Source organism: Oncorhynchus keta, unplaced genomic scaffold, assembly GCF_023373465.1.
Source record: "Oncorhynchus keta strain PuntledgeMale-10-30-2019 unplaced genomic scaffold, Oket_V2 Un_scaffold_5034_pilon_pilon, whole genome shotgun sequence".
NCBI lineage: Eukaryota > Metazoa > Chordata > Actinopteri > Salmoniformes > Salmonidae > Oncorhynchus > Oncorhynchus keta.
In genome coordinates this window covers 212,632-234,264 of record NW_026290950.1, presented here as the reverse complement: position 1 = coordinate 234,264, position 21,633 = coordinate 212,632, and the positions used below count along the sequence as shown (strand labels likewise).

The 21,633-nt window shown below is 44.1% G+C and overlaps 1 protein-coding gene across 2 annotated transcripts in view; it reads left to right on the top strand.

The window, feature by feature from the left end:
* LOC127928924 (voltage-dependent L-type calcium channel subunit alpha-1C-like) overlaps positions 1 to 21,633 on the top strand; it is a 202,746-nt gene that overhangs the window by 138,829 nt on the left and 42,284 nt on the right. For both annotated transcript variants that reach the window (XM_052516512.1, XM_052516513.1), the window contains exon 2: positions 17,524 to 17,929. In XM_052516512.1, the coding sequence (XP_052372472.1) occupies positions 17,524 to 17,929 (406 nt within the window). The remainder of the gene's footprint in view (positions 1 to 17,523; positions 17,930 to 21,633) is intronic.

The window sequence follows — 21,633 nt, the reverse complement described above, 5'->3', positions numbered from 1 at the left end:
CTGGTCCTAGATCAGTTCCTATACTCTGAGATGCTTTGTCCACTCTGACCCTCTCACTGTAAAGGATTCCCATCAGGCCTAGTGAGTTAGGAGCCTGTTTTCATCGGGGTCTGCTGTGTGCTGTTTCCTCTACAGGCTAGACAACAGGACATATTGCTACCGCAGCACAGCACAGCATCCGCTCAGTAGCTGTTACAAACCTGCAGCTCCACGTCTCTGTTTGTGTTGGTTCCCATGCAGTGAGACATTGATTGGCCTGTCATAATAAAACCATGTGACTAATCTCTCATTTATGACGGGGATCAATGGAGAGGCTGCCCAGGGACCAGTCTCAATCCATGATACATGAGGCTGCCCAGGGACCAGTCTCAATCCATGATACATGAGGCTGCCCAGGGACCAGTCTCAATCCATGATACATGAGGCTGCCCAAGGACCAGTCTCAATCCATGATACATGAGGCTGCCCAAGGACCGGTCTCAATCCATAGTACATGATGCAGTCCAGGGACCAGTCTCAATCCATGATACATTAGGCTGCCCAAGGACCAGTCTCAATCCATGATACATGAGGCTGCCCAAGGACCGGTCTCAATCCATAGTACATGATGCAGTCCAGGGACCAGTCTCAATCCATGATACATGAGGCTGCCCAAGGACCAGTCTCAATCCATGATACATGAGGCTGCCCAGGGACCGGTCTCAATCCATGATACATGAGGCTGCCCAAGGACCGGTCTCAATCCATAGTACATGATGCAGTCCAGGGACCAGTCTCAATCCATGATACATGAGGCTGCCCAAGGACCAGTCTCAATCCATGATACATGAGGCTGCCCAAGGACCGGTCTCAATCCATGATACATGAGGCTGCCCAAGGACCGGTCTCAATCCATGATACATGAGGCTGCCCAGGGACCGGTCTCAATCCATGATACATGAGGCTGCCCAAGGACCGGTCTCAATCCATGATACATGAGGCTGCCCAGGGACCGGTCTCAATCCATGATACATGAGGCTGCCCAGGGACCGGTCTCAATCCATGATACATGAGGCTGCCCAAGGACCGGTCTCAATCCATGATACATGAGGCTGCCCAAGGACCGGTCTCAATCCATGATACATGAGGCTGCCCAAGGACCGGTCTCAATCCATGATACATGAGGCTGCCCAAGGACCGGTCTCAATCCATGATACATGAGGCTGCCCAAGGACCGGTCTCAATCCATGATACATGAGGCTGCCCAAGGACCGGTCTCAATCCATGATACATGAGGCTGCCCAAGGACCGGTCTCAATCCATGATACATGAGGCTGCCCAAGGACCGGTCTCAATCCATGATACATGAGGCTGCCCAAGGACCGGTCTCAATCCATAGTACATGATGCAGCCCACGGACCAGTCTCAATCCATGATACATGAGGCTGCCCAGGGACCGGTCTCAATCCATGATACATGAGGCTGCCCAAGGACCGGTCTCAATCCATAGTACATGATGCAGCCCACGGACCAGTCTCAATCCATGATACATGAGGCTGCCCAAGGACCGGTCTCAATTATCTATCCTGAACAATGGGTTAACTGATCAGTGGGTTAACTGCTTTGTTAACTGAAATGTGTTAACTGCCTTGTTAACTGAACAGTGGGTTAACTGCCTTGTTAACTGAACAGTGGGTTAAGTGCCTTGTTAACTGAACAGTGGGTTAAGTGCCTTGTTAACTGAACAGTGGGTTAAGTGCCTTGTTAACTGAACAGTGGGTTAAGTGCCTTGTTAACTGAACAGTGGGTTAAGTGCCTTGTTAACTGAACAGTGGGTTAACTGCCTTGTTAACTGAACAGTGGGTTAACTGCCTTGTTCACTGAACAGTGGGTTAACTGCCTTGTTCACTGAACAGTGGGTTAACTGCCTTGTTCACTGAACAGTGGGTTAAGTGCCTTGTTCAGCGGCAGACCGACAGTTTTGTACCTTGTCAGCTCGGGGATCCGATCCGGCAACCTTTCGGTTACTGGCCCAACGCTCTGACCACTTTATATTCCCAAAGCATGTTTAGGTATTTTTATTCTTCCTCATTACAAGACTAGGTCAGCCTCCCAAAGGGCTCTCTAATCCCTATATAGTGCACTATTCTGGACCAGAAGTAGTGGACTACATAGGAAATAGGGAGGCAGTTTAGGGTACTGGAGATGAGCCAGTGTGTACTGTACATTATCAAACGGATAAATCAATAGGATAAAACACATCTGCTATACAGCTGACTTCCTGTTGGGGTTTGGGGAAATCATATATACATTCTATGAATTACACATCAATTATATGAATTATACATACATTATATGAATTATACATATATTAAATATACATTATATAAATTATATGAATTATATGTACATTACATATACATTATATGAATTATACATATATTATATGAATTATACATGCATTACATATACATTCTATGAATTATACATATATTCTATGAATTATACATACATTAAATATACATTATATGAATTATACATACATTACATATACATTATATGAATTATACATACATTACATATACATTATATGAATTATACATACATTACATATACATTATATGAATTATACATACATTACATATACATTATATAAATTATACATATATTATATGAATTATACATACATTACATATACATTATATGAATTATACATACATTACATATACATTATATAAATTATACATATATTATATTAATTATACATAAAGTATATATAAATTATATAAATTACACATCCAATTACACATCCACATCCATGACAAATCCAATTCTATTATATATCAATTATATACAGCATACGGATGTGTGTCTGAGTGTGTTAGCCCAGTTAGCATATGGATGTGTGTCTGAGTGTGTTAGCCCAGTTAGCATATGGATGTGTGTCTGAGTGTGTTAGCCCAGTTAGCATATGGATGTGTGTCTGAGTGTGTTAGCCCAGTTAGCATATGGATGTGTGTCTGAGTGTGTTAGCCCAGTTAGCATATGGATGTGTGTCTGAGTGTGTTAGCCCAGTTAGCATATGGATGTGTGTCTGAGTGTGTTAGCCCAGTTAGCATATGGATGTGTGTCTGAGTGTGTTAGCCCAGTTAGCATATGGATGTGTGTCTGAGTGTGTTAGCCCAGTTAGCATATGGATGTGTGTCTGAGTGTGTCAGCCCAGTTAGCATATGGGATGTGTGTCTGAGTGTGTCAGCCCAGTTAGCATATGGATGTGTGTCTGAGTGTGTTAGCCCAGTTAGCATATGGATGTGTGTCTGAGTGTGTCAGCCCAGTTAACATATGGATGTGTGTCTGAGTGTGTCAGCCCAGTTAGCATATGGATGTGTGTCTAAGTGTGTTAGCCCAGTTAGCATATGGATGTGTGTCTGGGTGTGTTAGCCCAGTTAGCATATGGATGTGTGTCTGAGTGTGTTAGCCCAGTTAGCATATGGATGTGTGTCTGAGTGTGTCGAACCAAAATGGCAGTTTCTCCTTTTGTATTAATGGCTGTGTCTCGATCCAAAATGGCCGTTTGTCCTTTTGTATTAATGGCTGTGTCTCGGTCCAAAATGTCAGTTTCTCCTTTTGTATTAATGGCTGTGTCTCGAACCAAAATGTCAGTTTCTCCTTTTGTATTAATGGCTGTGTCTCGATCCAAAATGGCAGTTTCTCCTTTTGTATTAATGGCTGTGTCTCGATCCAAAATGGCCGTTTGTCCTTTTGTATTAATGGCTGTGTCTCGATCCAAAATGGGCGTTTGTCCTTTTGTATTAATGGCTGTGTCTCAATTCAAAATGGCAGTTTCTCCTTTAGTATTAATGGTGACAAGGTAAAAATCTGTCGTTCTGGCCCTGAACAAGGCAGTCAACCCACTGTTCCCCGGACGCCGATGATGTGGATGTCGATTAAGGCATCCACATCATGTAGAAGACACATTTCAGTTGAATGCATTCATTTGTACAACTCAAAACAAAATGGCGACTTGAACTTCTTGCCTTTAAACGCTGCCTCAAAGCTAGCATCCTTGTGGATTGAGATGGAGGCTGAGTCCCAAATGGCACCATATTCTCTACACAGTGCACTACTTTTTGACCAGAGCCCTATTGGCCCTATTGGCCCTGGTCAAAAGTAGTCCACCCTAATTCCTATTGCCCTAGTCAAAAGTAGTGCACCATAATTCCTATTGGCCCTGGTCAAAAGTAGTGCACCCTAATTCCTATTGGCCCTAGTCAAAAGTAGTGCACCCTAATTCCTATTGGCCCTAGTCAAAAGTAGTGCACCCTAATTCCTATTGGCCCTGGTCAAAAGTAGTGCACCCTAATTCCCATTGGCCCTGGTCAAAAATACTTATTTTCCACCATCATTTGCAAATAAATTCATTAAAAATCCTACAATGTGATTTTCTGGATTTTTTTTTCTAATTTTGTCTATCATAGTTGAAGTGTACCTATGATGAAAATTACAGGCCTCTCTCATCTTTTTAAGTGGGAGAACTTGCACAATTGGTGGCTGACTAAATAGTTTTTTGCCCGACTGTATATATATATATATATAATTCTGCAACAACAACATAAAAACACCAAATAATGCATGCAGAGCAGAATTAGGCCGATACCCACTAATGATCAAAATCCAGAAAAGAGCCATTAAATTCTACAACCACCTAAAAGGAAGCGATTCCCAAACCTTCCATAACAAAGCCATCACCTACAGAGAGATGAACCAGGAGAAGAGTCCCCTAAGCATGCTGGTCCTGGGGCTCTGTTCACAAACACAAACACACCCTACAGAGCCCCTGGACAGCAGCAGAATTAGACCCAACCAATCATGAGAAAACAAAAAGATAATTACTTGACACATTGGAAAGAATTAACAAAAAAATAGAGCGAACTAGAATGCTATTTGGCCCAAAACAGAGAGTACACAGTGGCAGAATACCTGACCACTGTGACTGACCCAAACTTAAGGAAAGCTTTGACTATGTACAGACTCAGTGAGCATAGCCTTGCTATTGAGAAAGGCCGCCGTAGGCAGACATGGCTCTCCAGAGAAGACAGGCTATGTGCTCACTGCCCACAAAATGAGGTTGAAACTGAGCTGCACTTCCTAACCTCCTGACAAATGTATGATTTGTGACCTGTTGACACAAGAAAATGGCATTTGTACATCGTTACAACACTGTATATATACATAGTACATAGTACATTTGTAATATCTTTATTATTTTGTAACTTATGTGAGTGTTAATTTTTACTGTTCACTTTTATTGTTTATTTCACTTTTGTATATTATCTACTTCACTTGCTTTGGCAATGTTAACACGTTTCACATGCCAATAAAGCCCCTTGAATTGAATTGAGAGAGAGACAGACAGAGAGACAGAGAGAGAGAGAGAGAGAGAGAGAGAGAGAGAGAGAGAGAGAGAGAGAGAGAGAGAGAGAGAGAGAGAGAGAGAGAGAGAGAGAGAGAGAGAGAGAGAGACAGAGAGACAGAGAGACAGAGAGAGACAGAGAGAGAGAGAGAGAGAGAGAGAGAGAGAGAGAGAGAGAGAGAGAGAGAGAGAGAGAGAGAGAGAGAGAGAGAGAGAGAGAGAGAGAGAGAGAGAGAGAGAGACAGAGAGACAGAGAGAGACAGAGAGAGAGAGAGAGAGAGAGACAGAGAGAGAGAGAGAGTCAGAGAGACAGAGAGAGAGAGAGAGAGAGAGAGAGAGAGAGAGAGAGAGAGAGAGAGAGAGAGAGAGAGAGAGACAGAGAGAGAGAGAGAGAGAGAGAGAGACAGAGAGACAGAGAGACAGAGAGACAGAGAGAGAGAGAGAGAGAGAGAGAGAGAGAGAGAGAGAGAGAGAGACAGAGAGAGAGAGAAAAAGAAAACATGGAGTAATTTGGAGGTTTTGTAGACCGGAACAGACATGTTACATAGCTAATTATCACTAGGTGTTCAGAATGGATATTATGTCCCAAATGGAAGCCTATTTAGTATACAGAGCACTGCTTTTGACCAGGGCCCATAGAGCTGTGTAAAGGGATCTGGGTGCCATTTAGTACCAAGCCCAAGTCATGTATCACTACAAGAAACAGATTAATTTTGACTGTTTGTCTTTCGGCGCTGTAAGGAACACTTAACTGCAATTAATTATAGAACTGCCTTTGGATGACAACTGAGCCACTCAACATCACCATCAGACTTCAAACCATCTCAATCTCATCTTCATCAATAAAGTAATGAGTGGATGAATGATTGATCCGATTCCTAGTTGATTTCTGCAAGGATTCACTCATTGCTGGAATTACTGATGTCTCCTCAGTCCTTCATGCCCCTTATCCTCATCCCTCCATCCCTCTATCCTCATCCCTATATCCTCTCCTCCTCCTCAGCCTTTCTTCCCTTTATCCTCATCCCTCTATCCTCTCCTCCTCATCCCTCTCCTCCTCATCCCTCTATCCTCTCCTCCTCATCCCTCTATCCTCACCTCCTCATCCCACTATCCTCTCATCCTCATCCCTCTATCCTCTCCTCCTCATCCCTCTATCCTCTCCTCCTCGTCCCTTTATCCTCTCCTCCTCATCCCCCTATCCTCTCATCCTCATTCCTCTATCCTCTCATTTACATTTACATTTAAGTCATTTAGCAGACGCTCTTATCCAGAGCGACTTACAAATTGGTGCATACACCTTATGGCATCCAGTGGAACAGCCACTTGCATCTAAATCTTTTTTTTGGGGGTGAGAGGATTACTTACCCTTACTTACCCTATCCTAGGTATTCCTTGAAGAGGTGGGGTTTCAGGTGTCTCCGGAAGGTGGTGATTGACTCCGCTGTCCTGGCGTCGTGAGGGAGTTTGTTCCACCATTGGGGGGCCAGAGCAGCGAACAGTTTTGACTGGGCTGAGCGGGAACTGTACTTCCTCAGTGGTAGGGAGGCGAGCAGGCCAGAGGTGGATGAACGCAGTGCCCTTGTTTGGGTGTAGGGCCTGATCAGAGCCTGGAGGTACTGAGGTGCCGTTCCCCTCACAGCTCCGTAGGCAAGCACCATGGTCTTGTAGCGGATGCGAGCTTCAACTGGAAGCAAGTGGAGAGAGCGGAGGAGCGGGGTGACGTGCGAGAACTTGGGAAGGTTGAACACCAGACGGGCTGCGGCGTTCTGGATGAGTTGTAGGGGTTTAATGGCACAGGCAGGGAGCCCAGCCAACAGCGAGTTGCAGTAATCAAGACGGGAGATGACAAGTGCCTGGATTAGGACCTGCGCCGCTTCCTGTGTGAGGCAGGGTCGTACTCTGCGGATGTTGTAGAGCATGAACCTACAGGAACGGGACACCGCCTTGATGTTAGTTGAGAACGTCAGGGTGTTGTCCAGGATCACGCCAAGGTTCTTAGCGCTCTGGGAGGAGGACACAATGGAGTTGTCAACCGTGATGGCGAGATCATGGAACGGGCAGTCCTTCCCCGGGAGGAAGAGGAGCTCCGTCTTGCTGAGGTTCAGCTTGAGGTGGTGATCCGTCATCCACACTGATATGTCTGCCAGACATGCAGAGATGCGATTCGCCACCTGGTCATCAGAAGGGGGAAAGGAGAAGATTAATTGTGTGTCGTCTGCATAGCAATGATAGGAGAGACCATGTGAGGTTATGACAGAGCCAAGTGACTTGGTGTATAGCGAGAATAAGAGAGGACCTAGAACAGAGCCCTGGGGGACACCAGTGGTGAGAGCGCGTGGTGAGGAGACAGATTCTCGCCACGCCACCTGGTAGGAGCGACCTGTCAGGTAGGACGCAATCCAAGCGTGGGCCGCGCCGGAGATGCCCAACTCGGAGAGGGTGGAGAGGAGGATCTGATGGTTCACAGTATCGAAGGCAGCCGATAGGTCTAGAAGGATGAGAGCAGAGGAGAGAGAGTTAGCTTTAGCAGTGCGGAGCGCCTCCGTGATACAGAGAAGAGCAGTCTCAGTTGAATGACTAGTCTTGAAACCTGACTGATTTGGATCAAGAAGGTCATTCTGAGAGAGATAGCGGTAGAGCTGGCCAAGGACGGCACGCTCAAGAGTTTTGGAGAGAAAAGAGAGAAGGGATACTGGTCTGTAGTTGTTGACATCGGAGGGATCGAGTGTAGGTTTTTTCAGAAGGGGTGCAACTCTCGCTCTCTTGAAGACGGGAGGGACGTAGCCAGCGGTCAGGGATGAGTTGATGAGCGAGGTGAGGTAAGGGAGAAGGTCTCCGGAAATGGTCTGGAGAAGAGAGGAGGGGATAGGGTCAAGCGGGCAGGTTGTTGGGCGGCCGGCCGTCACAAGACGCGAGATTTCATCTGGAGAGAGAGAGGAGAAAGAGGTCAGAGCATAGGGTAGGGCAGTGTGAGCAGAACCAGCGGTGTCGTTTGACTTAGCAAACGAGGATCGGATGTCGTCGACCTTCTTTTCAAAATGGTTGACGAAGTCATCTGCAGAGAGGGAGGAGGGGGGGATTCAGGAGGGAGGAGAAGGTGGCAAAGAGCTTCCTAGGGTTAGAGGCAGATGCTTGGAATTTAGAATGGTAGAAAGTGGCTTTAGCAGCAGAGACAGAGGAGGAAAATGTAGAGAGGAGGGAGTGAAAGGATGCCAGGTCCGCAGGGAGGCGAGTTTTCCTCCATTTCCGCTCGGCTGCCCGGAGCCCTGTTCTGTGAGCTCGCAATGAGTCGTCGAGCCACGGAGCGGGAGGGGAGGACCGAGCCGGCCTGGAGGATAGGGGACATAGAGAGTCAAAGGATGCAGTAAGGGAGGAGAGGAGGGTTGAGGAGGCAGAATCAGGAGATAGGTTGGAGAAAGTTTGAGCAGAGGGAAGAGATGATAGGATGGAAGAGGAGAGAGTAGCGGGGGAGAGAGAGCGAAGGTTGGGACGGCGCGATACCATCCGAGTAGGGGCAGTGTGGGAAGTGTTGGATGAGAGCGAGAGGGAAAAGGATACAAGGTAGTGGTCGGAGACTTGGAGGGGAGTTGCAATGAGGTTAGTGGAAGAACAGCATCTAGTAAAGATGAGGTCAAGCGTATTGCCTGCCTTGTGAGTAGGGGGAAGGTGAGAGGGTGAGGTCAAAAGAGGAGAGGAGTGGAAAGAAGGAGGCAGAGAGGAATGAGTCAAAGGTAGACGTGGGGAGGTTAAAGTCGCCCAGGACTGTGAGAGGTGAGCCGTCCTCAGGAAAGGAGCTTATCAAGGCATCAAGCTCATTGATGAACTCTCCGAGGGAACCTGGAGGGCGATAAATGATAAGGATGTTAAGCTTGAAAGGGCTGGTAACTGTGACAGCATGGAATTCAAAGGAGGCGATAGACAGATGGGTAAGGGGAGAAAGAGAGAAAGACCACTTGGGAGAGATGAGGATCCCGGTGCCACCACCCCGCTGACCAGAAGCTCTCGGGGTGTGCGAGAACACGTGGGCGGACGAGGAGAGAGCAGTAGGAGTAGCAGTGTTATCTGTGGTGATCCATGTTTCCGTCAGTGCCAAGAAGTCAAGGGACTGGAGGGAGGCATAGGCTGAGATGAACTCTGCCTTGTTGGCCGCAGATCGGCAGTTCCAGAGGTTACCGGAGACCTGGAACTCCACGTGGGTCGTACGCGCTGGGACCACCAGAGTAGGGTGGTCGCGGCCACTCGGTGTGGAGCGTTTGTATGGTCTGTGCAGAGAGGAGAGAACAGGGATAGACAGACACATAGTTGACAGGCTACAGAAAAGGCTACGCTAATGCAAGGAGATTGGAATGACAAGTGGACTACACGTCTCGGATGTTCAGAAAGTTAAGCTTACGTAGCAAGAATCTTATTGACTAAAATGATTAAAATGATACAGTACTGCTAAAGTAGGCTAGCTGGCAGTAGCTGCGTTGTTGACACTACACTAATCAAGTCGTTCCGTTGAGTGTAATAGTTTCTACAGTGCTACTATTCGGGGCTAGCTGGCTAGCTAGCAGTGTTGTTTACGTTACGTTGCGTTAAAAGAACGACAATAGCTGGCTAGCTAACCTAGGAAATCGCTCTAGACTACACAATTATCTTTGAAACAAAGACGGCTATGTAGCTAGCTATGTAGCTAGCTACGATCAAACAAATCAAACCGTTGTACTGTAATGAAATGAAATGAAATGAAAATGTGAAACTACCTGACCGGGTTGTTGAATTCGAAACAGTAGACGTTGGCTAGCTGTTAGCTGTTGGCTAGCTAGCAGAGTCTCCTACGTTAAGGACGACAAATAGCTGGCTAGCGACCCTCAGTGAATTAAGATAATCACTCCAAGGCTACACACACTAAACTACACAATTATCTTGGAAACAAAGACAGCTATGTAGCTAGCTAACACTAGACTAATCAAGTCGTTCAGTTGAGTGAATAGCACTACAGTGATGTTAATCCGTGTGCGCGTTGCTAGCTCCTGGGCGAATAGCAGTGAAGGCTACGTTAGGGCGACGAAATACGATAATTATGCAATTATCTCTGATACAAGGACGGCTATGTAGCTAGCTAAGAAGAATTGCTAAGATTAGACAAATCAACCGTTGTACTATAATGAAATGTAATGAAAAAGTTATACAACCTGCAGAGCGAAGTGCGAATGCGACCGCTCGCTCCAACCCGGAACTCATCCCTCTATCCTCTCTTCCTCATCCCTCCGTCCCTCTATCCTCTCCTCCTCCTCATCTCTTCTTCCCTTTATCCTCATCCCTCTATCCTCTCCTCCTCATCCCTCCATCCCTCTATCCGCTCCTCCTCCTCATCCCTTCTTCCCTTTATCCTCATCCCTCTATCCTCTCCTCCTCATCCCGCCATCCCTCTATCCTCTCCTCCTCCTCATCCCTTCTTCCCTTTATCCTCATCCCTCTATCCTCTCCTCCTCATCCCTCCGTCCCTCTATCCTCTCCTCCTCCTCATCCCTTCTTCCCTTTATCCTCATCCCTCTATCCTCTCCTCCTCGTCCCTCCGTCCATCTATCCTCTCCTCCTCGTCCCTCCATCCCTCTTTCATCTCCTCCTCATCCCTCCATCCCTCTATCCTCTCCTCCTCATCCCTCCATCCCTCTATCATCTCCTCCTCATCCCTCCATCCCTCTATCCTCTCCTCCTCATCCCTCCGTCCCTTCATCCTCTCCTCCTCGCCCCCTATCCCTCTATCATCTCCTCCTCATCCCTCCATCCCTCTATCCTCTCCTCCTCATCCCTCCGTCCCTCCATCCTCTCCTCCTCGTCCCTCCATCCCTCTATCCTTTCCTCCTCCTCATCCCTTCTTCCATTTATCCTTTTCTCAATCCCTCTATCCTCTCCTCCTCATCCCTCCATCCCTCTATCCTCTCCTCCTCATCCCTCCATCCCTCTATCATCTCCTCCTCGTCCCTCCATCCATCTATCCTCTCCTCCTCGTCCCTCCATCCCTCTTTCATCTCCTCCTCATCCCTCCATCCCTCTATCCTCTCCTCCTCATCCCTCCATCCCTCTATCATCTCCTCCTCATCCCTCCATCCCTCTATCCTCTCCTCCTCATCCCTCCGTCCCTTCATCCTCTCCTCCTCGTCCCCCTATCCCTCTATCATCTCCTCCTCGTCCCTCCGTCCCTCTATCCTCTCCTCCTCGTCCCTCCGTCCCTCTATCCTCTCCTCCTCGTCCCTCTATCATCTCCTCCTCGTCCCTCCGTCCCTCTATCCTCTCCTCCTCGTCCCTCCGTCCCTCTATCCTCTCCTCCTCGTCCCTCCATCCCTCTATCCTCTCCTCCTCATCCCTCTATCCTCTCCTCCTCGTCCCCTTTATCCTCTCCTCCTCGTCCCTCCGTCCCTCTATCCTCTCCTCCTCGTCCCTCTATCCTCTCCTCCTCGTCCCTCCATCCCTCTATCCTCTCCTCCTCATCCCTCTATCCTCTCCTCCTCGTCCCCTTTATCCTCTCCTCCTCATCCCTCCGTCCCTCTATCCTCTCCTCCTCATCCCTCTATCCTCTCCTCCTCGTCCCTCCATCCCTCTATCCTCTCCTCCTCGTCCCTCCATCCCTCTATCCTCTCCTCCTCGTCCCTTCGTCCCTCTATCCTCTCCTCCTCATCCCTCTATCCTCTCCTCCTCGTCCCCTTTATCCTCTCCTCCTCGTCCCTCCGTCCCTCTATCCTCTCCTCCTCATCCCTCTATCCTCTCCTCCTCGTCCCCTTTATCCTCTCCTCCTCGTCCCTCCATCCCTCTATCCTTTCCTCAATCCCTCTATCCTCTCCTCTCCTCCATCACAAAATGTGATATTTTTCACCTTTCTGGTTTCTGAGGATAATGAAGTGATATTAATTGAATATAGTGACAGATCGGCTGTGAGTTCTAACCTTTAAAGAAACCACAGTCTGAGTCTCTCTGACTGTCATCCTCTGACACACACACACACACACACACACACACACACACACACACACACACACACACACACACACACACACACACACACACACACACACACACACACACACACACACACGACACACACACACACACACACACACACCCCCGGCTCGCTGCTCAAATTAATCCATCTGCTGTCTTATTCAATGGTTTGAATGTTATTAGAGAGAATGACTTCAGCGGTGATTAAGAGCCTGTGTGTGTGTGTGTGTGTGTGTGTGTGTGTGTGTGTGTGTGTGTGTGTGTGTGTGTGTGTGTGTGTGTGTGTGTGTGTGTGTGTGTGTGTGTGTGTGTGTGTGTGTGTGTGTGTGTGTGTGTGTGTGTGTGTGTGTGTGTGTGTGTGTGTGTGTGTGTGTGTGTGTGTGTGTGTGTGTGTGTGTGTGTGTGTGTGTGTGTGTGTGTGTGTGGTGTGTGTGTGTGTGTGTGTTTATTACTACAGACACTAACCAGGTTTCCATCCAATCTTTTTATGTGGGTAAAATACATGTTGAATAAAAACCATCACTACAGGCCTGATGAAAACAGCACATTTATCTGTCAACTTTACAAATGTCAAAACAAAAGATACGCTTCACAAAGTGGGATGTTTTTGTGACAGTAATATTAATTATCTGAGAAAATGCGGTAGAAACACCTTTATGGGTAAATATTGACATAATAACTGTATTGAAGTAAACCCTGGAGTAACGTGATGAAATGGTGTTTGGTTGTCAGACGAGTCAGGATCGAGGGAAAGATGAATGAACTCAGATTAAATAAGTGATGACATGGTGTTTGGTCGTCCCACTACGACTCAGATTAAATAAGTGATGACATGGTGTTTGGTCGTCCCACTACGGCTCAGATTAAATAAGTGATGACATGGTGTTTGGTCGTCCCACTACGAGTCAGATTAAATAAGTGATGACATGGTGTTTGGTCGTCCCACTACGACTCAGATTAAATAAGTGATGACATGGTGTTTGGTCGTCCCACTACGACTCAGATTAAATAAGTGATGACATGGTGTTTGGTCGTCCCACTACGACTCAGATTAAATAAGTGATGATATGGTGTTTGGTCGTCCCACTACGACTCAGATTAAATAAGTGATGACATGGTGTTTGGTCGTCCCACTACGACTCAGATTAAATAAGTGATGACATGGTGTTTGGTCGTCCCACTACGACTCAGATTAAATAAGTGATGACATGGTGTTTGGTCGTCCCACTACGACTCAGATTAAATAAGTGATGATATGGTGTTTGGTCGTCCCACTACGACTCAGATTAAATAAGTGATGACATGGTGTTTGGTCGTCCCACTACGACTCAGATTAAATAAGTGATGACATGGTGTTTGGTCGTCCCACTACGACTCAGATTAAATAAGTGATGACATGGTGTTTGGTCGTCCCACTACGACTCAGATTAAATAAGTGATGACATGGTGTTTGGTCGTCCCACTACGACTCAGATTAAATAAGTGATGACATGGTGTTTGGTCATCCCTCTACGACTCAGATTAAATAAGTGATGACATGGTGTTTGGTCGTCCCACTACGAATCAGATTAAATAAGTGATGACATGGTGTTTGGTCGTCCCACTACGACTCAGATTAAATAAGTGATGATATGGTGTTTGGTCGTCCCACTACGACTCAGATTAAATAAGTGATGACATGGTGTTTGGTCGTCCCACTACGACTCAGATTAAATAAGTGATGATATGGTGTTTGGTCGTCCCACTACGACTCAGATTAAATAAGTGATGACATGGTGTTTGGTCGTCCCATTACGACTCAGATTAAATAAGTGATGACATGGTGTTTGGTCGTCCCATTACGACTCAGATTAAATAAGTGATGACATGGTGTTTGGTCGTCCCACTACGACTCAGATTAAATAAGTGATGACATGGTGTTTGGTCGTCCCATTACGACTCAGATTAAATAAGTAATGACATGGTGTTTGGTCGTCCCACTACGACTCAGATTAAATAAGTGATGACATGGTGTTTGGTCGTCCCACTACGACTCAGATTAAATAAGTGATGATATGGTGTTTGGTCGTCCCACTACGACTCAGATTAAATAAGTGATGACATGGTGTTTGGTCGTCCCACTACGACTCAGATTAAATAAGTGATGACATGGTGTTTGGTCGTCCCACTACGACTCAGATTAAATAAGTGATGACATAGTGTTTGGTCGTCCCACTACGACTCAGATTAAATAAGTGATGACATGGTGTTTGGTCGTCCCACTACGACTCAGATTAAATAAGTGATGACATGGTGTATAATCTCATCATGTAGGATATACCCTGGACTCCCTATAATCTCATCATGTAGGATATACCCTGGACTCCCTATAATCTCATCATGTAGGATATACCCTGGACTCCCTATAATCTCATCATGTAGGATATACCCTGGACTCCCTATAATCTCATCATGTAGGATATACCCTGGACTCCCTATAATCTCATCATTTAGGATATACCCTGGTCTCCCTATAATCTCATCATGTAGGATATACCCTGGACTCCCTATAATCTCATCATGTAGGATATACACTGGACTCCCTATAATCTCATCATGTAAGATATACCCTGGACTCCCTATAATCTCATCATGTAGGATATACCCTGGACTCCCTATAATCTCATCATGTAGGATATACCCTGGACTCCCTATAATCTCATCATGTAGGATATACCCTGGACTCCCTATAATCTCATCATGTAGGATATACCCTGGACTCCCTATAATCTCATCATGTAGGATATACCCTGGACTCCCTATAATCTCATCATGTAGGATATACCCTGGACTCCCTATAATCTCATCATGTAGGATATACCCTGGACTCCCTAATGGCGCGGTGGTCTAAGGCACTGCATCTCTTTTGTCCATAATAATCTCATCATGTAGGATATACCCTGGACTCCCTATAATCTCATCATGTAGGATATACCCTGGACTCCCTATAATCTCATCATGTAGGATATACCCTGGACTCCCTATAATCTCATCATGTAGGATATACCCTGGACTCCCTATAATCTCATCATGTAGGATATACCCTGGACTCCCTATAATCTCATCATGTAGGATATACCCTGGACTCCCTATAATCTCATCATGTAGGATATACCCTGGACTCCCTAATGGCGCGGTGGTCTAAGGCACTGCATCTCTTTTGTCCATAATAATCTCATCATGTAGGATATACCCTGGACTCCCTATAATCTCATCATGTAGGATATACCCTGGACTCCCTATAATCTCATCATGTTGGATATACCCTGGACTCCCTATAATCTCATCATGTAGGATATACCCTGGACTCCCTATAATCTCATCATGTAGGATATACCCTGGACTCCCTATAATCTCATCGTGTAGGATATACCCTGGACTCCCTATAATCTCATCATGTAGGATATACCCTGGACTCCCTATAATCTCATCGTGTAGGATATACCCTGGACTCCCTATAATCTCATCATGTAAGATATACCCTGGACTCCCTATAATCTCATCATGTAGGATATACCCTGGACTCCCTATAATCTCATCATGTAGGATATACCCTGGACTCCCTATAATCTCATCATGTAGGATATACCCTGGACTCCCTATAATCTCATCATTTAGGATATACCCTGGACTCCCTATAATCTCATCATGTGGGATATACCCTGGACTCCCTAATGGCGCGGCGGTCTAAGGCACTGCATCTCAGTGCAAGAGGCGTCACCACAGTCCCTGGTTTGAATCCAGTCCAGAATCACATCCGGCTGTGATTTGGAGTCCCATAGGGCGGTACACAATTGGCCCAGCGTCGTCCAGGTTTGGCCGAGGGTAGGCCGTCATTGTAAATAAGAATTTGTTCTGAACTGACTTGCCCAGTTAAATAAAGGTTAAATATAATAAACCCTCACTAAATGTTAGTGACAAAAGGTGAAAATGCGATGGAAACACATTTATGCCAACCGTGTTAGTTACTTTGATGTGCACTATGTCATCACACACAGACTGTTTTCACAACGACTCAATTGGATGGAAAATATGAGGATTCTATTTATGAGGATTCTAGAATATTGACGTGAACATTCTGTCGACAACTGGATGGTAAATCTTGCTGTTGTTTTTCAGTTATCTCCACCACTACGGCTCTGCTTTATCCTTATTTTAACTCTGTGCCCAGATCAGCGTTAGGCTGGGTTTAGACATGGAGTACTGTGCAGAGAGATTAGGCATGGATGGTCTTAGAACAGTGTCAATACATGATGAGTAGAGATGTCTTACACTATTATTGGAGTATGACATGTACAGTACTTTGTTTCTGGTTGGTATCTAGCAGACACATGGAGAACCTGGGGTACATCTCTCTGTATCTCTGTCACACACACTCTCTCTGTCTCTGTCTCTGTCTCTCTCTCTCTCTCTCTCTCTCTCTCTCTCTCTCTCTCTCTCTCTCTCTCTCTCTCTCTCTCTCTCTCTCTCTCTCTGTCTCTCTCTCTCTCTCTCTCTCTCTCTGTCTCTCTCTCTCTCTCTCCCCCTACTCCTCCCTTCTCTCTCTTCTTCACTCTTTTCTACCTCTCCTCTCCTCTTGCCTCTTTCTTCTATATCTCCTCTTCCTCTCTTCTTTCTTTCTCTCTCTCTCTCTCTCTCTCTCTCTCTCTCTCTCTCTCTCTCTCTCTCTCTCTCTCTCTCTCTCTCTCTCTCTCTCTCTCTCTCTCTCTCTCTCTCTCTCTCTCTCTCTCCCTCTCTCTCACCCTCTCTCTCTCTCTCTCTCTCTCTCTCTCTCTCTCTCTCTCTCTCTCTCACCCTCTCTCTCCAGTCCAACCCATTTCTGCACTGAATGTCTCTCTGTCTGCCTGACTGTCTGTTAAAATAAAAGATATACTCTATGATAGTTGTGTTGTTACATTTAGTCAGGATTAAATTGGCAACGGAGTCGGACTGGTCTGACTTCTACAATCTGACTGGCAATAAGCAACCTGTTCCTAAACTAACTCCACTAAATAGATCAAGATTACGTAGATGTACCAGATGTTCCCAATGGCCCCGTTCTGCCACTGTATCCCACATCTCAAGTCCCCCTGCTCACCCCTCTCCCCCTTCTCTCCTCCTTCCAGGCTCCGACTACTCCCCCCCACCGCTGCCGGAGGTGGGGCCCAGTCTGAACGATACCAGCGTTGCAGATGGAGGAGGTGGCGTTGGTGGAAGTGGAGGTGGGCGCGGGCCCCTGGAGGCCGTGGTCGGAGGGGCGGTGGTGGGGCTAGCGGCAGAGCACATCCCCAGCGGCCCCGGGGCGGCCCTCACCTGGCAGGCGGCCATCGAGGCGGCGCGGCAGGCCAAGCAGATGGGGAACGCGGGCGCGCCCATCTCCACAGCCAGCTCCACACAGAGGAAGAGGCAGCACTACACCAACAAGCCCAAGAAACCCATCAACACGGCCCCAACCAGACCTCCCAGAGCCCTGCTCTGCCTCACCCTCAAGAACCCCATCCGCAGAGCCTGCATCAGCATCGTGGAGTGGAAGTATCCTCTATTATATATAGTGCTGTGAACTGGTTTAATATATATAGTGCTGTGAACTGGTTTAATATATATAGTGCTGTGAACTGGTTTAATATATATAGTGGTGTGAACTGGTTTATTATATAGTGGTGCTGTGAACTGGTTTAATATATATAGTGGTGTGAACTGGTTTAATATATAGTGGTGCTGTGAACTGGTTTAATATATATAGTGGTGTGAACTGGTTTATTATATATAGTGGTGTGAACTGGTTTATTATATAGTGCTGTGAACTGGTTTATTATATATAGTGGTGTGAACTGGTTTAATATATAGTGGTGTGAACTGGTTTAATATATATAGTGGTGTGAACTGGTTTATTATATAGTGCTGTGAACTGGTTTATTATATATAGTGGTGTGAACTGGTTTAATATATAGTGGTGCTGTGAACTGGTTTAATATATATAGTGGTGTGAACTGGTTTATTATATATAGTGCTGTGACCTGGTTTAATATATATAGTGGTGTGAACTGGTTTATTATATAGTGCTGTGAACTGGTTTATTATATATAGTGGTGTGAACTGGTTTATTATATATAGTGATGGTGTGAACTGGTTTAATATATATAGTGCTGTGAACTGGTTTAATATATATAGTGGTGTGAACTGGTTTATTATATATAGTGCTGTGAACTGGTTTAATATATATAGTGGTGTGAACTGGTTTATTATATAGTGCTGTGAACTGGTTTATTATATATAGTGGTGTGAACTGGTTTATTATATATAGTGATGGTGTGAACTGGTTTATTATATAGTGCTGTGAACTGGTTTATTATATATAGTGGTGTGAACTGGTTTAATATATATAGTGCTGTGAACTGGTTTAATATATATAGTGATGGTGTGAACTGGTTTATTATATATAGTGATGGTGTGAACTGGTTTATTATATATAGTGATGGTGTGAACTGGTTTATTATATATAGTGATGGTGTGAACTGGTTTATTATATATAGTGATGGTGTGAACTGGTTTATTATATATAGTGATGGTGTGAACTGGTTTATTATATATAGTGGTGCTGTGAACTGGTTTATTATATATAGTGGTGCTGTGAACTGATTTATTATATATAGTGATGGTGTGAACTGGTTTATTATATATAGTGGTGCTGTGAACTGGTTTATTATATATAGTGGTGCTGTGAACTGGTTTATTATATATAGTGCTGTGAACTGGTTTATTATATATAGTGGTGGTGTGAACTGGTTTAATATATATAGTGATGGTGTGAACTGGTTTATTATATATAGTGGTGTGAACTGGTTTATTATATATAGTGGTGCTGTGAACTGGTTTATTATATATAGTGGTAGTGTGAACTGGTTTATTATATATAGTGGTGGTGTGAACTGGTTTATTATATATAGTGGTGGTGTGAACTGGTTTATTATATATAGTGGTGCTGTGAACTGGTTTATTATATATAGTGGTGGTGTGAACTGGTTTATTATATATAGTGATGGTGTGAACTGGTTTATTATATATAGTGATGGTGTGAACTGGTTTAATATATATAGTGATGGTGTGAACTGGTTTATTATATATAGTGGTGTGAACTGGTTTATTATATATAGTGGTGCTGTGAACTGGTTTATTATATATAGTGGTGGTGTGAACTGGTTTATTATATATAGTGATGGTGTGAACTGGTTTATTATATAGTGCTGTGAACTGGTTTATTATATATAGTGGTGTGAACTGGTTTAATATATAGTGGTGCTGTGAACTGGTTTAATATATATAGTGGTGTGAACTGGTTTATTATATATAGTGCTGTGAACTGGTTTAATATATATAGTGGTGTGAACTGGTTTATTATATAGTGCTGTGAACTGGTTTATTATATATAGTGGTGTGAACTGGTTTATTATATAGTGCTGTGAACTGGTTTATTATATATAGTGGTGTGAACTGGTTTAATATATAGTGGTGCTGTGAACTGGTTTAATATATATAGTGGTGTGAACTGGTTTATTATATATAGTGCTGTGAACTGGTTTAATATATATAGTGGTGTGAACTGGTTTATTATATAGTGCTGTGAACTGGTTTATTATATATAGTGGTGTGAACTGGTTTATTATATATAGTGGTGTGAACTGGTTTAATATATATAGTGGTGTGAACTGGTTTATTATATAGTGCTGTGAACTGGTTTATTATATATAGTGGTGTGAACTGGTTTATTATATATAGTGATGGTGTGAACTGGTTTATTATATAGTGCTGTGAACTGGTTTATTATATATAGTGGTGTGAACTGGTTTAATATATATAGTGCTGTGAACTGGTTTAATATATATAGTGGTGTGAACTGGTTTATTATATATAGTGATGGTGTGAACTGGTTTATTATATATAGTGATGGTGTGAACTGGTTTATTATATATAGTGGTGTTGTGAACTGGTTTATTATATATAGTGGTGCTGTGAACTGGTTTATTATATATAGTGGTGCTGTGAACTGGTTTATTATATATAGTGATGGTGTGAACTGGTTTATTATATATAGTGGTGCTGTGAACTGGTTTATTATATATAGTGGTGCTGTGAACTGGTTTATTATATATAGTGCTGTGAACTGGTTTATTATATATAGTGATGGTGTGAACTGGTTTAATATATATAGTGATGGTGTGAACTGGTTTATTATATATAGTGGTGTGAACTGGTTTATTATATATAGTGGTGCTGTGAACTGGTTTATTATATATAGTGATGGTGTGAACTGGTTTATTATATATAGTGGTGTGAACTGGTTTATTATATATAGTGGTGTGAACTGGTTTATTATATATAGTGGTGTGAACTGGTTTATTATATATAGTGGTGCTGTGAACTGGTTTATTATATATAGTGATGGTGTGAACTGGTTTATTATATATAGTGATGGTGTGAACTGGTTTATTATATATAGTGGTGCTGTGAACTGGTTTATTATATATAGTGATGGTGTGAACTGGTTTATTATATATAGTGATGGTGTGAACTGGTTTATTATATATAGTGATGGTGTGAACTGGTTTATTATATATAGTGGTGGTGTGAACTGGTTTATTATATATAGTGATGGTGTGAACTGGTTTATTATATATAGTGGTGTGAACTGGTTTATTATATATAGTGATGGTGTGAACTGGTTTATTATATATAGTGATGGTGTGAACTGGTTTATTATATATAGTGATGGTGTGAACTGGTTTTATTATATATAGTGGTGCTGTGAACTGGTTTATTATATATAGTGCTGTGAACTGGTTTATTATATATAGTGGTGTGAACTGGTTTATTATATATAGTGGTGCTGTGAACTGGTTTATTATATATAGTGCTGTGAACTGGTTTATTATATATAGTGGTGTGAACTGGTTTATTATATATAGTGGTGGTGTGAACTGGTTTATTATATATAGTGATGGTGTGAACTGGTTTATTATATAGTGGTGCGAACTGGTTTATTATATAAAGTGGTGTGAACTGGTTTATTATATAGTGGTGGTGTGAACTGGTGTATTATATATAGTGGTGGTGTGAACTGGTTTATTATATATAGTGATGGTGTGAACTGGTTTATTATATATAGTGGTGTGAACTGGTTTATTATATATAGTGATGGTGTGAACTGGTGTATTATATATAGTGATGGTGTGAACTGG